Source organism: Choloepus didactylus, chromosome 2 (genome assembly GCF_015220235.1).
Source record: "Choloepus didactylus isolate mChoDid1 chromosome 2, mChoDid1.pri, whole genome shotgun sequence".
NCBI lineage: Eukaryota > Metazoa > Chordata > Mammalia > Pilosa > Megalonychidae > Choloepus > Choloepus didactylus.
The window spans coordinates 103,755,784-103,772,174 of NC_051308.1; the positions used below are offsets into that span (position 1 = coordinate 103,755,784).

Below are 16,391 nucleotides of genomic sequence, written 5' to 3' on the forward strand. Positions count from 1 at the left end.
AAGACCCTGGACTCTCACCAATGAACAGAACTGTCCTTTAAGCCAGCAACCCACAGACAGTGGCACCCAAAGCCCCACCCCCAGTCCCCTAGGACAGAGGCCACAGAGCTGGCATTGTTTCCACTATCTCAGGAAGAAGCTAAAAGCTGACCCTCAGCACAAATCAAGGCCCAATAAGGAGAGAGAATAAGGGCTCCTAGGCCCAAAGTAGACTCTAAGCTAGAGACAGGGAAAGGGAATTTTTGCAACCACTTCATCCTAGAAACAAGGGACTGGACTCTTGCACATTATGGTTCTACAAGTACTTTATTGCTACTGAGTTCCAAGGGAATCTGTGAACACAAAAGGATCTAAAGAAATCAGGAGATCCTTGCCCTGATGGGAAATGAGTGACAAACAATAGAAAGGTCAATGTAATAATCTGTAAAGATGATTTTGAGAATCTTATCTCTTTACATGGCTGCCAGCCCTGCAGAAGATAACACAGTAAGAACCAAGACAGCCACTCCAGACTGGTATAGCTGAGGAATCTTCATGCCTTTTCCTAGGTCCCATGACTGTAGAAAAAGAAAAAGAAGAATTTGAGCAATCAAGACCCTGTCACTCTCATAGCTCCTTTCACAGAAAGGATTTCTACCCAGTTAAACAGGCCAACTCCTCTCAGCATGATTCTGGAGAAAAGCACTTCTACCTTTATGCCCCACCTCTGCCCTCCTCAAAAACCCACAACATGGCAACTACACCCACTTATCTCAATGACAGAAAAGGCATCCTCAGTCCCTATATGCAAAAGCTTCCAGACTGAATAGATAAAACTTTCCCTCATGACAATACACCCAAACCAGTGTTTCCCAAAGTGTGTTCCTCCAAAAACTAGTTCCTCAGAATGTTGAAAGGGATTATGTGGGGGAAAAATCCTATAGTCAAATAAATTTGGTAAACACTTAATTGTAAGACTTCTTAAACAATTTACTGTATTAACGCACACTGTGAGTCTCCAAAAGGGAATATGATATGCATGATTTCCTAGCTTTAGTCAATCACAGAATCCTTTTCCATCCGAAGGCTAGTATTCTAAAGAACACTCTTTGGGATCTAGAACACTGTTTCTTAATTTTCCTTTGACTGTGACCCCAGTAGGATATAATTTAAATTGAAACCCTGTGTGTGTGTGTGTGTGTGCATAGTGACAATTCATGAACAATAAACATTTGCCATTATTATGTGCGCTACAGTCTCTATATTTTCTATTTAATTCTTTCCTTTCTTTTTTTTTTCCTGGAAGCAACCCACCGAACTGATTTCCTATCCATTTGGTCAAACCCCCAAATTAAAAAAATTTCCTGGGGCAAAAGTAGGGGTTTTGGATTCCATACTTTCCACACACATGGCCACTCCAACACATATACACTCATACTGTGACAGTAAAACTGACTAAATTAGAAGTCACTTCAGAGAAAATTTGGAGAGACCCCAGAAAAAAGTCAAGATGAGACAATGTCCCTGCCTCAATTCCAAGATAGATTCTGCCTAGATCAAATTAACAATGAAGCAGATTTTGCAAATTACTGGTTTGTTCATATAGGCATGGTGTTTTATGAAAATTCAAATCATATTGGGTGGTGTGGTGGTCAGGAGAAACTCGATAGAATGCCACAGACCCTATCGCTTCATACTCTCTTACATCAATCCCACTGTCTCCAGTCCCCCATTAGCTCTTCTGGCAAGACAACCGTCAAGCTCAGAGGCCATGAACTATGGACTATCGCAAGGAACAAACTAAATCCTGACCCACACTCAGAGCCAGTAATTGTCAAAAATAAAAATAAAAGCAGATTTAAGAGTTTAAGAAAAGCCTTTAGGCTCCTCTCTCCTCTCAAAAAAGAGACTACCATTATAGGCATAATCAGGGCAGAAAAGGCTTGACTGCATTCTGGAATTCTGTAAAACCTTCTCCCTTCCACAACCCACCTCCCCCCCACGCACACCCCTCCCCCTCATCTACAGACAAAAGCATATCCCGCCTGAGCCAGGATGTGAACAGAGGAAGCTGATCATCAGCTGATTTTCATTAGAGAGCTTTGTTCTGTGGAATAAGAAGTCATTAATGGAAATGCCCTACTCCCTTCCCCCTCAGAGTAGTGAAAACACATTTTAAATCAAACTGAACACTGCCCCAGAGAACAGTTGATAGATACACTTAATTTAAAAAGTCATTTAATCTCTTACTTTTCCAATTCCATCAAATTGTCTATTGGACCAGACTGAAATTCAGAAAGTGTTTGTCTCTAGGCTCTGATACAGAAGTTATACAAGGTCAAATTAAAGCAAAAGCATCCATCTGACAGATGGCTCAAGGGCAGGGATAACAGACAACCAGAAAGAATGGAAATTATAATTGTCTTCTTAGGGTAGGAAGCAAGACATGGGAAAGGGAGACCACAACATATGAAATCTTAAAATACTGTAGGAGGGACTAATTTCAAACCTGGGGCAGGTTTGATTAAGCTTTAATTCCTTTAGAGACACCAGTTTTGGACTCCCCAAAGTCATGTAGGTAGCAACACTGACAGTTTTCAGGCCATCAAAATATTCCTAAATCCAATATTAAAACGTGGGATCCAAAGTTTTAATATTAAAACCTGACACATAATATGTGCTAATTTAATAATATCTGTCTAACATACAGGCTTTCTATGCCAGATGTATGACCTGGCTCCAGGGTTCTCTTTTAGTAATATCCCTTTAAAACTGGATGAGTTCACATGGAGACCCAGGAAGCATGTGGTAGGCCAACATACACTGCTCAGCTATACCACCAACCAAACTGCCAAAGAATACACAGGGGCCTTGTTTACCTTTCCTAGAGGCTGTTGGGCAAAGGTCCAGCACAACTAACCTTAAGAACAGCACTAAGTCCAGATGGTGAAGGAGAGAATCCTCCCAGCCTCCCCACTCTCTTTACCCAGATAATGTGGAAATCCACAATCAACTTACCAAGTGTCGGATTCCATTCAAGGCGTGATATGTGAGAGGCAAGACAAGCAAAAACTTGGCTGTGTATATCAGTGCTGGCCCCAGACACAGGGACTTCACAAGTTCCAAATAAGACTCAAAATTCCCAGGGAGAATTAGGGCCGACAAGCCAAAAAGAGTGACTCCTGTAAAGAAAACCAAGAAGACTATCACAGATGCCTACTAGTTACAAGTAATAGAACATATAAAACTGAGTTCTACGACAGCTCCTGGCACTTCATACAATTCTAAACCATTCTGAAATGGGGAAGTTTTAAACTATCATTCAAGTTTGTAATGGTAAATAGGCTATTTCGAATCTGACCCTTATCTTTTAAATTTGCCATGCATTTTGGCACATTATTCCTATTCTTACATTTTTCTTTATAAAAATCCTCACTGCCACATTAGAGGGTCACCCTGTGGCTTCATCTACATCATTACCTTGGTAAGAAAAAGTAAAAGCAGTGTACTTAGTGCACAGAAAAGAAGACTGAGAAAAAAATTTTAATAGTTCAAATCACTACCACACAAAAATTAACTCAAAATGGGCCAGAGACCTAATGTAAGAGCTAAAACTATAAAACATAGGAGCAAATCTTCATAACCTTAGATAAGGCAATGGTTTCTTGGACATGACACCAAAACTGCAAGTGACAAAAGAAAAAGTAAATTAGACTCCATCAAAATTAAAGCCTTTTATGCTTTGAACAATACCATTCAAAAAGTAAAATGACAACCCACAGAATGGGAGAAAAAACTTGCAAATTGTATGTCTAATAAGGGACCTGTATTCAGAATATATAAAGAACTCTTACAAATCAACAATGAAAAGATAAATAACCCAATTAAAAAATGGACAAGGGATCTGAATAGACATTTTTCTCAAGATACATAAATGGCCAATAAGCACATAAAAAGATGCTCAACATCATTAGCCATCGGGGAAATGGAAAGTAAAACTACTTTGCACCTCTAGGATGCCTACAATAAAAAAGACAGATAATAACAACCGTCAACAAGGATGCAGAGAAACTGGAACCCTCATACATTGCTGGTAGGATTGTAAAATGGTGCTGTCACTTTAGAAAACCATATGGCAGTTCATCAAAAGTCTAAACGTAATTACCCTATGATGCTGCAATTCCCTTCTTAGGTACGTACCCAAGAGAACTGAGAACATACATCCATACAAAAACTTGTACATTATTCATAACAGTCAAAAAGTGGAAACAATCCAAATGTCCATTAACAGATGAATGGGTAAATAAAATGTGATAAATCCAGACAATGGAACATTGTTTGGCAATAAAAAGAAAAGAATACCTGATACATGCTACAACATGGATGAAATTTGAAAACATTATGCAAAATGAAAGAAGCCAATTACAAAGAACCACCTATAGTATGTTTCAATTTATATGAAATGTCCAGAATAGGCAAGTCTAGAGAGAAAAAAAATAGATTAGAGGTTACCTAGGACTTGGAGAGAGTTGGGAGAAATAGGAAGTGATTGTTAATGGGCACAATGTTTCTTTTGGGGATGTTAAAAAAATGTTCTAAAATTGATTGTGGGGATGGTTGCACAATTCTGTGAATATACTAAAAAACACTGATTTATCCTCTCTAAATTGGGGAAGTATATGGTATGTGAATCATATCTTATTAAAGCTGTTAAAAAAATAATCTCTACCACAAAAGTTGTTACCTAGTGTCTACCCCTACACATTTCCATCAATAACTGTGACTCGTACAGTAGGGTGACAGGCCACACATGTTGAAAATATATAGAATTACTCTAACAAGCATTTATTCTCTATTTCCACTCAAGTCAGAAAAATGGCTAAAATCATGACAATTCAACACTGGAAGGAATTTATGATAGCGAGATCATTGAGATGGTTAAGCAAAATCTTCCCAAGAAGATTTTAAAGACCATGAAACATTTATAGTAGATGGAGATAAAAAACAGGATGCAGAAAGTAACTTCTAGCAGTCCATTTTAATTCTACTGCTGTCAAACACAATAAGCATGTACTCTCATTTCTTTCACAGACATTTGTAGAAAGCATACTGTCTTTGTTTGCTATGGCTGCCATAATACAGTACCACAAACTGGGTGGTTTAAAACAACAGAAAAGTAGGCAGTATTTCCCTAGCATTATTCAGAGAACAAGATGCCTTAACTCAAGTATAGCACATCAAGTCCCTAGATCAGGAATAGCCCTAGAGTGGGATGAATGTATATTCTCAATGATACTATTTACTAATAAGATCATTCAACTAATTCCTCTTGCTTTGATTTCCTGTTAACCAGACAACTTTGTGATTATAATGTAGCATCCCATATAGACTCCCTATAGGAAAGGAATATACACATCACGAAACAGAGAACAGGCATACCTCATTTTATTGCCTTTCTCTTTACTATGCTTCGCAAATAACTGTTGTTTTTTACAAATTGAAGGTTTGTGGCAACGCTGCATTGAGCAAGTCTGTTGGTGCCATTTTTCCAACAGCATGTGCTCATTTCATGCCTCTGTGTCATATTTTGGTAATTCTTGCAATATGTAAAACTTGTCTGAAATACTGTTATTGTTTCTATTATTATTATATCTGTCGTGATGATCTGTGATCTCTGAAGTTACTATTATTGTTTTGGGGCACCAGGAATTGCACCCATATAAAACGGTGATCTCAATTGATAAATGACATGTGTGTTCTAACTGCTCCACAGACCAGCTGTCCCTCCATCTCTCTCCCTCTCTTTGGGCTTCCCTATTTCCTAACACACAACTATGTTGAAATATGCCAATTAAGGAACCTACAATGGCCTCTAAGTGATCAAGTGAAACCAAGAGTCAAATTATGTGGCAAACTTCATTGTTGTATTATTTTAAGAAATTGTGACAGCCACCCCAACCTTCAGCAACCACCACTTAGCAGCCATCAACATTGAGGTAAAACCCTGTACCAGCAAAAAGATTATGACTTGCTGAAGGCTCAGATGATGGTTAGCATTTTTTAGCAATAAAGTATTTTTAGTTAAGGTATATACATTGTTTTTTAGACATAATGTAACTATACACTTAGGAAACTGTACACTTAAGAGTATAGTGTAAACATAACTTTTATATGCACTGAGAAAGCAAAAAATCTGTGTGACTCGCTCTATTGCAACATTTGCTTTACTGCAGTGGTCTGGTACCAAACCTCACTATCTTCAAGGTGTGCTTGTATTGGGTAATTAATTACCTCTCTCGTTGTAAATTAATAAACTGATACTCTGCTCAGAATATCAGTTTCCTGGTGAATCAGTCCTAAGATTTGGATAAGCACAGAATAAACTAATGAAATCAAATTTCTTGGCTTACAAAGCTAAAGGCCAGACACTGGTACTGGGCAGCCACAGTAAAGTACTTTTTGTCACCATAGAGGACTAACATTTATCAAAACTGCACAATATGAAAAAAGGTATGAAATGCAGCTGATTAGAGGAGGCTAAGATGAAAAGACACAGGATATAAGAAGCTCAGGTTAAATGAAAGACTGTGATCCAAAAAAGTGCTGTTTGTTAAAAAAATTTCTCTAGTCACTGTTGAGAAAGGCACAGCCTTTTTTCCAGACAATGCCTTAAGAAGCCACAAACTGGTGACCCTCAGCCTAAAATATGTTTTGTTTAGCCATGTAGTATAGCTTATAATGTTTTTAAAATATTTGAATAAACTGCCAACATTAAAATATCAGAATATTTCATGTAAAAAACCACCAATCTGTTGTCTCCTGATTGAGATACCTAGTAAACACTAGGTGTGAATTTCTGCATGGTTCAACAATCAGCTAAAAATATTTATCAGCGGTATCTTCTGTATTAAGAAGCCTGCCAGACCTCTCAATCTAGCTAAGCCAACTCGGCATATGAGCTCAATGCCCTCCCCACTACATAGGACCTGACTCCCAGGGGTGTAAATCTCCCTGGCAATGCAAGATATGGCTCCCAGGGGTCAATCTGGACCCTGCATTGTGGGATTGAGAACATCATCTTGACCAAAGGGGGATGTGAATGAAATAAAGGAAATAAAGTTTTACTGGCTGAGAGATTTCAAATGGAGTTGCGAGGTCACTGGTGGACATTCTTACACACTATATAGATAACCCTTTTTAGGTTTTAATGTATTAGAACAGCTAGAAGTAAACACGTGAAACTATCAAACTCCAACCCAATAGCCTTGACTCTTGAAGACAATTGTATAACTATGCAGCTTACAAGGGGTGACAGTATGATGGTGAAAACCTTGTGGATCACACTCCCTTTACCCAGTGTATGGATGGATGAGTAGAAAAATGGGGACAGGGACTAAATGAAGACTGGGGTGGGATGGAGGTGGATGATTCAGGCGTTCTTTTTATTCTTTTTATTCTGATTTTTATTCTTTATGGTGTAAAGAAAATGTTCAAAAATGGATTGGGGTGATGAAGGCACAACTATGTGACAGTATTGTGAACAGCTGATTGTACACCATGGGTGACTGTACTGTATGTGAATATATCTCAATAAAACTGAATTTTAAAGAAATTAAATAGCATATGTAAAAGTAAAAAGCCTAAGCATTATATAAAATGTAAGGTATGATCATTATATTTTCTGTTCTATTTCCTACTCTAATTCTGCCAACCTTATCTCTGCATTTAATCTACCCCTTCTTCTTCCAGAAGACTGGAGGCAATATTCAAAGCATTCAAAAGCTTCAAAGGCTTTTCTTGATCAAGGAGCTCAAAGTCTAGGAAGAAACTGATTAAATTCTGATCCATGGCCACCAGGCCCCACTGCACTAACAATTACTTGGTTACTCACAGTCTGACCTTCTATAAGAGAAGGTTATGGTTACAGTGTTATATTATTGTGAACTCTGGAAGACCATTTCCCTATGTGGAAAAAAAAACAGAGGATTATAATGTCTGGCAGGGATACATTATTCGTTGGTTTTAGTAAATATCAATCACCAATGACTGACAAATCAAGTAGCACTTAGGTATGGAATTCAAATTAGAATCAAGAGGCCAGCAATTTTCCCAGAATCAGCCAAAAAAAAAAAAAAAAAAAAACTTTGGGTAAGGAAAAAAGAACACCCAGAGACTCTGATTACAGTAGGTTTGGGATTATTGCTCTACAGCCTAGAATTGTGGTTCCCAACCAGGGCAATGCAGTCCCCTGGGTGCTACAGCAAACTCATAGGGTGCTACAGGATATTTTTAATATTTTAAGGAAACAGTGATATTCCACGTCTGTTGAACACCATATGAACTAGCAGTCAAGATAGTTCAAAATTTCAACATCAGATCATATTGAGATTCCTTTCAGTAAGCGTATCTTTGCAAAGCTGAGTTTTCAACAAAAAGCAAGTGCATGTGAAAATCAATGCAGAACAGGAAATGAAGGTAGGTAGTGTCCTGATTTCCAAAATTTGAGAAATTGTGCTGTGTCGACCAAGCATGTACGTCCCATTAGTAAGTAACTGATTAGTTAAGAATGAATATATTTTTTCTTTCAATTCATGTGGATGATTTTTTTTCAAATGGCTACTAAATTATTAGAACTACTTAATAAACAAAATTACTAGGTATTTCTTTTGGTTTACAGCACCATGAAAAAAATTACTGAAGACACTGAGGTGCCATGAATCAAGACAGTTTGAGAAGGTCTCGGAGGAAGACATGGTCTAAGAGGTTTCAAGGATATTTATTGGTCTTAATAGATAGGAAGCCAGAAGATCACAGGAGCCCCTCCAGTATACTTTAAATTTCAATGCAAATGTAAATCTCTGAAACCTCAATAGCCACACACATGCCTTAGTTATCAGGGCAAACTTAGCTCTGATTTATGCCCCACATGGGACACCAGACCAATAGCTTAGTCCCAGGAAGGGCCACTTAGAAATATCCACCTCACAAAAACCAGACTCTGATATGGCTGCCTCATCTGAGGATAACACCACCTACTCTCACATAATCTACCACAGAGTTAAAACTAATGGAATTCTGGGATGTGATTTCAGTAATCACATTAGTCTCCTCAGCCTTTGCTTCTCCCATGAATGTCATAGAATTCTGTCAATTAGTTTAATCAATTCAAAAGGAAGATTGTCTCTGCATACAGGTTTCCAAAACCATTCTACTCTGTAGCTCCATGTCAATTGCTTTCAACATCAGTATTTTTTAAAAAGATGAAGAAACCACCAAGTCTAATAGAACAATTAAGAATCAGGAGTTTTTAAGTGTTCAAAATCCAGTCCAGTCACTTAAATGCAAGTAAACTTGGATAAACTTAATGTTTTTGAGCCTCAGTTTCTTCATCTGTTAAATGAGGGTACCAACATTTTGCAGATTGTTAGGAGGATTAAATAATTAGGTAAATGTTCAGGAAATGATAGCTAGAAACAGTACTGACAGTTCTATTCTAAATAAGTGGTATTTATCTCAAAGGATGAGTCCTTAAAAAAAAAAAAAAAAAAAACCTAAAATGAGTCTCTGGATATACACAAAATAGTGGCAATCTCTGAGTGAAGGATTAAATGGAAATTTTTTTAAGTCATACATTTCTATGTTTTAACTATTTGCAATATGCTCTTGTCATCAGAAAAAAAATTAAAACTATGTCTCTGGGAGGTCAAGGAGATCTGGAGATCATTATACAAATTCCAACCCAGATACAATTAGATCATATTGGCTGACAATCTCCCTGTTCTTTCAAAAAAAATCTCCTCTTCAAACAAGGAATGTTAATCAGTTAATTCAATCAAGAGTTACTTTTGCCAAAGCTCTCTTTATTACAAGTGAAAATTACATTAAAAAAAAAAAAGCAATATAAGAATTACTAAATCCCCCTCTGAAGTTCAGTATATGGGGAAGCAGAAGGTAGCCTCTATATCTAGAACCCGAGTACTTGAGGAGAGAATCCCCTAATAGCTAAATAATTTAAACTGGGAAAACAAAGCCATTGAAGCTGTCCCATCTAATCAGTAAAAAATTAAATGGTTCTTTCATTTGGATGCCAAGACCAGTCCCTGGCGCTGCCGCAATTAAGTACTATATATGGAGCTGTACAGAATGTCCATAAGTTTTACTGCCACTTCCAGAAGATGTCATAAGCTCTTTCAGACACTTTTTCCCTGCAAGCCTCTGCATATGTCATTGTAAACGAAAATGAAAACAACTCAAAGAGCCTTGGAAGAGCTGCTCTAACGATGATTCAAAAACTCAGGTTGACAGCAGCTGACTGCTCTTTTATCTAAAGTGCTCTTTTATCTAAAGTGTTGTCAGCATTAATCCCAGCATGCTGTATTCTGCCCATCTACTTCCCTGGAGCCCCTCTCTTGGGTGGGAAGTATTCATGCACTGAGATAAAGTACAGCATTTCTGAGAGGCATTTTCTCTTCTGGTGACAAACAGTTTTTCCAGGTCATCCCATCTTGGTAAAGCAAGGAGTAAGACATAGCAGTCATCAAGTGGAAAGGACTGAGAATGAGATTTTAGCTACCAGTGATCAGACATTTTCTGAAAGGTATAGGATTAAATATTCTGGTTATTAATGCAACTAATACTCACTACCAGACCTACATTAGGAACTTTGTATATAGTATTTCATTTAATTCTCACAACCCTAAGTAGGCATTATTATAAAAGTATAAAAGTGATGATCCACCATATTGAAGGATAATCTACCCAGAGATCTCATAAGTAATAAAAACCTTCGATGTATTTTCCACAGTCCAAGGCCTACCTGGTCTTCAGCCTTGTCAAAATAACAAGAGACTAAAAAATATATAAAATACATAAAAATAAAGTATACAAAATAGACTGCAGTGACCAAAATCCAAGATCCAGAAAGCTGAATTTAAAATTAGCAGATCAGAGCAAATGGAGGAAATAATTTTGAGTGAAAGGTCATCTAGGCCAAGGTGAGCCCTGATGAATCAGAATCACCCATGTCTCACAAGAATATATTTCTCCACTGACTGGATAATTTGTGTCCTCCAGATTCAGTGGCTCTCTCCTCTGCACACCAGTGGATAAACACACTCAACATCTGATTCCTTAGGCTTCACTTTTTCCCTTTTTATGATCCTGACTACCCATTCCTCTCTCACTATTACCACCACCCACCCCCACCTTTACCCCTTCCCTTTCCAATGGGCTGGCCAAACCCAAATACTTACAGGAGCCACACAAATGTGTGAATCAAGCAGAACATAAGATAATATAGAGCAGTGGGGCCCAATCACATTCTGGTCCTGTGTCTCTGATACACTTAGGTCATCTTGGTTGTTTTTGTACTGTATTCCTCAGTGACACATTCATAAACTTTTGTGTTACTCCAACAGACAGCAAATCATATCCACTCTAAGAGGATTTTACTAGTTTAAGATCTCTGAATTGCAACTGCTGCCCCTGTACACAGCAAAAAGGTATTCTCCCTATTCTGTGGACCAAAAACGCTAAAGCTCAGGGAGGTCAAATTACCTGCCCAGTATCTCACAGTTAGTTAGTGACAGAGTTGGAAGTGAACTCAGATCTGTTTCATTCCAAAGTTCATGCTCTTTTCACTTTTTCTACAGTGCCTTAGTTTGGAATGATCAAGATGCCTAAAACATACCCTGTCATATCTGAGAACGAATAAAGTAATTTCTCATCCCATGAAAAGCCCTGAAGAAAAATGGCCTTTTCAGAGGTCCATTAGTTACTTTACAAATCTATAAGGCCTTTGGCTTTTCCAGAAATGAAGCTGACTGCTTGAGCAACAGGTTTGGCTACGAATTCAGACAACCCTTCACTGAAATTCTGATTCTCCAATATGACTCATTTCTAAAGACTACCTGAAACATTCAGGACCATTCATTTTTTTTTTTTAACTTTTTATTTTTTATGCAATTTTATTGAGATATATTCATGTAACATACAATCCTCCAAAGTGTACAATCAGTTGTTCATAGTATCATCATATAGTTGTCTATTCATCACCATAATCTTTGAGCATTTTCATTACTCCAAAATATAAAATAAAAATTAAAATAAAAAAGAACAACCAGAACATTCCATTCTCCTCCTCCCCCATTGTTCATTTACTTTTTTTAACACTCATTGTTTTTTTAACTTTATCAAAAAATTAAATAAAAAAAAATTTCAAACAAAACCAAATAAGAAAAAAACAAAAAACCTAAAATAGCTACATTGCTTCCAACATGCTTGTGCCAGTTTGAATGTATTATGTCCCCCCAAACACCATTATCTTTGATGTAATCTTGTGTGGGCAGAGGTAACAGCGTTAATTTGATTGTAATTCTTTGAGTGTTTCCATGGAGATGCACCCCACCCAACTATGGGTGATGACTCTGATTGGATAATTTCCATGGAGGTGTTGGCCCACCCATTGGGTGGATCTGAATTAAATTACTGGCACACTATATAAGATCAGACAGAAGGACTGAGCTTGCCAAGAGGGACACTCTGAAGAAAGCACAGGAGCTGCAGATGAGAGACAGTTTGAAGACGGCCTTTGAAAGCAGACTCTTGCTCCAGAGAAGCTAAGAGAGGAAAAATACCCCAAGTGCAATTAAGAGTGACATTTTTGAGGAACTGCAGCCTAGTGAGGAACGTCCTGGGAGGAAGCCATTTTGAAACCAGAACTTTGGAGCAGACGCCAGCCACATATCTTTCCAGCTAACAGGTTTTCCGGACACCACTGGCCATCCTCCCGATTGCTGATGTGTTACCTTGAACACTTTATGGCCTTAAGACTGTTAACTGTGTAACCAAATAAACCCCTTTTTATAAAAGCCAATCCATCTCTGGTGTTTTGCATTCTGGCAGCATTAGCAAACTAAAATGATGTTCCTACCATACCCCAAGAAAATTAACAAACCATAACCGAACCAAGGAATAAGAAAAACAAATAACCTAAAATAACTACAATGCTCAGGACCATTCTTACATACATTGAAGTTAACTGAATGATTTATTTATAGTGGCATTTAGTTTCAAAATATCTATTCTTCGGCATCCTTATTTTCTATTCCCAGTCTTGTTCTATTAACTGTTATATATTGCATCTTGTTTACTCTTTCCCATTCATTACTGCAGCTTTAGTTGTCTACCATTCTCAAGGAATTTATCGAATTTCATCAAATTCTTATACCATAAGTCAACATGAAAAATCATGAGTATTTTAATCTCTATAGAATCTAAGCAATGGAGGAGTGCTATTAGCCTCCTCTTTCTAACTTTAATGCATCATTTGTCAAGTTCTTTTGCAAAAAATTCTGTTTTAAAGTCAAACTAGTGTCAATATGTTTTTTTTTAAATTAACATGCTTTTAGAATTTATATGTTGGCCAAAAAAATCTTTAAAGTCTGAATAATTAACTCATCATGGATTTGTCTAGGCCAGCTTGTTAATACTGGAACAAAGGAAAACATGAACTTTTAATGGCTTTTCACGGTCTACAGGATCAAGTTCCAACCCCTCAGCATGGTAAAAATGTCCTTTACTCTCTGGCCCATCTCCGTCACTTTTGTTGCTTCATTATCTTTGTCATTTCTTCCACAAATACCATTCTCAAGCCACCCAGACCCAGTCATTATTATTCAATGACTCTGAGAGCTTTAAATCCCTATACCTTTGCATAAGGTAGTGTGCCGGTTTGAATATATTATGCCCCCCAGAAAAGCGACATTCTTTAATATAGTCTTGTGGGCAAACTGATTAGTCTGTTGATGAGGGTAAAATCTCTGATTAAATTATTTCCATGGAGGTGTGGGCTCCGCCCATTCAGGATGGGTCTTGATTAGTTCACTGGACTAAGAGAGCTCTAGAGCTGGAATAGGGAGAGATGCTTAGAGATGTCTGGAGACAGGGACAAAAGGGCATTTGGAGATGCTAAGAGATAAAGCCTAGAGTTTGCCCCAGAGAAGCTAAGAGAAGACCTCCAGATGCTTAGAGACAAACATCCTGGGAGAAAGAAGCAAGGACGCACAGGAGTTGAGAGAGAGGTAGCAAGACAGACTCCCACAGACATTTTGGAGAAAGCCATTTTGAAACACAACCCAGGAGCAAAGGAGCAGCAGATGCCAGCCACATGCCTTCCCAGTTGACAGAGGTGTTCTGAACGCCATCGGCTTTCCTTCAGTGAAGCTATCCTCTTGTTGATGCCTTAGTTTGGATGCTTTTATGGCCTTAGAACTTTAAATTTGTAACCAAATAAATCCCCTTTATAAAAGCCAATCCATTTCTGGTATTTTGCGTAACAGCAGCTCTAGCAAACTGGAACAGGTAGTATCTGTGGTGGAATGCCCTTCTCCAACCCCTCTTCGTGAACTCCCCTACTCATCCTTTCAAACTCTCCAACTCCTCCTCTTTTAAGTCTCTCCTCCAGGGTCCCATATCTCTATTAAAAAATTTTCACAGCTATGGCAAATATGACAAAATGTTAAAATTGGTGGAAATGGGTATCTGGGAGTAGGGGTAGAGGGGTGGGGAGTATGTCAGAATTCTATGTATGGAGGTTTGTACTATTTTTATAACTGTCCTTCCTATAAGCTTGAAGTTATTTCAAAACAAAAAGCTTACATATAAAAGAAAAATCACAGTGCATTACAAATATTTATTTTCTTTACCTCACCTCTTAGAAAATAACTCCTTGAGGGTAGAGACTAGTATTATCCCTATCCAAAATCTAACGCATAATAGGAGATTAGAGGGTAGGAAGAATGAACATTTCTGAAGCAATCACTATGAGCAAAGTGATTTACAAGGGTATATTCACTTAATAAATGTTCACTAAGCACCTACTGAGTCTAAAATGTATGAATATTAAATAAGATAGATGCAGTCCCCAGTCTTTTAAGAGTTTATTGTTTAATGAAAGAGATAGATTTATAACAAGAGCTGTGAAGGAATAGTGCTATGAAATAAAAAATTAACAAAGAAGCTACTACTTTATTATGGTAGTAGGCAAAGTACTTTTTGAATTGACAATTATGTTGAAATCTAAGAATAAAAAGGAAATAACCATGCACAGTGCAACAAGAGGTAAGGGGAGGGGTGGGCATTTCAGACCAAGGGAACAAAACAAGCAATGGTTCTGAGGAGGGAAAGAGTTTTGTCTATTCCAAGGAATTCAAAGACTAATGTGGGTGGGACAGAGTGAGCAAGAGGAAGAATGACAGAGATGAGTTAGGCAAGGGCCAGAACAGAGAGGGCATTTTAGGCTACGGTGGACATTTGAATTTTAATCTAAGCCCAAAGGCAAGCACAGCAATTAGAACATTTAAGCAAGGGAGTGACATGATTCAATTTATTTTCAAAATATTTTTCTTGCTGTGATGTGAAAAAATGAATTGGAGAAGGGTCACAAGAATGCAAAGATCACAGCTGCCGGAATTGACCAAGTGCACATCATCTTCTAAGAAACTGCTGTGATTAAATTCATCAAGCTTTTCATCCCTGTTTTCATCACTCAACACACAGAGGGTAAAGCTTCTTGAAACCCTATCAATTCTAAGATAGCCATTATTAATATTCCCATTTTATAAGGAGCAAACTGAGGTTTAGAGAGTTAACTAATTTGCCTAAGTCATCCACCTAGCACAAACCTGCTACCTTCCAGTTTTGAAGAAGGGACTTCCAGCATTTCAGGGGAAACATGAAAACCTCTACTCTGTAGAAACCAGTTACTTACATTCTATCATGGGAATCTGGAGAAAAAGTTTGGGAAGAATAAGATACATACTGATGAATGCAAGGTCTTTCAAAGGGGGAAAAATAAGAAAAACCAATAATTATTAAGTATAGTAATGAAAAATGTATATATTCAATTTGAGCCATATTTGACAAACTAACACATTTTAAAAATCATTACAGTCTATAAAGGAATCAACATCCTTTTTTTCACTCACGGTGACAAATACACTGAGATAATAAAGGGAGCTATAGCCTAATAAATAAACTTCTCTTGTATTTCCAATGATTTTTAAGATTAAATCTGCTCATCAATGCCACCAAACTGACAGGAAGTGTCAATCTAAACATTATAAGATTCTAAGCAAGCAGAAATAAAAGCAACTACGAATTAGGGTGTCCTGATCTTAGAATTTATCCCATTAATTAGTTCAGTACAAGTAGGCTAAAAAGCCAGGAATTACACAGGAATTCCCAGGCAACACCAGTCACCATTACACATGTATTCTATCATCCCTTTAACAACCAAAGGAATGATGGCATCAGAACTTAGATAGGCGTTCTATCCTTATTTATCACAAAACTCTAATGTGTGTGTATGCCTGACTGCAAACAGCAGAGACTTAGCTTCAGATAATTTCTGC

The 16,391-nt window shown here is 37.6% G+C and overlaps 1 protein-coding gene across 1 annotated transcript in view; it reads right to left on the reverse strand.

The window, feature by feature from the left end:
• Positions 1-287: 287 nt before the first annotated feature.
• Positions 288-16,391, reverse strand: part of SDHC (succinate dehydrogenase complex subunit C) — a 39,952-nt gene continuing 23,848 nt past the window's right edge. The window contains exons 5-6 of the mRNA XM_037825503.1: positions 2,998-3,161; positions 288-557 (exon numbers count right to left, since the gene is read on the reverse strand). Of these exons, the coding sequence (XP_037681431.1) occupies positions 453-557; positions 2,998-3,161 (269 nt within the window). The 3' untranslated portion in view covers positions 288-452. The remainder of the gene's footprint in view (positions 558-2,997; positions 3,162-16,391) is intronic.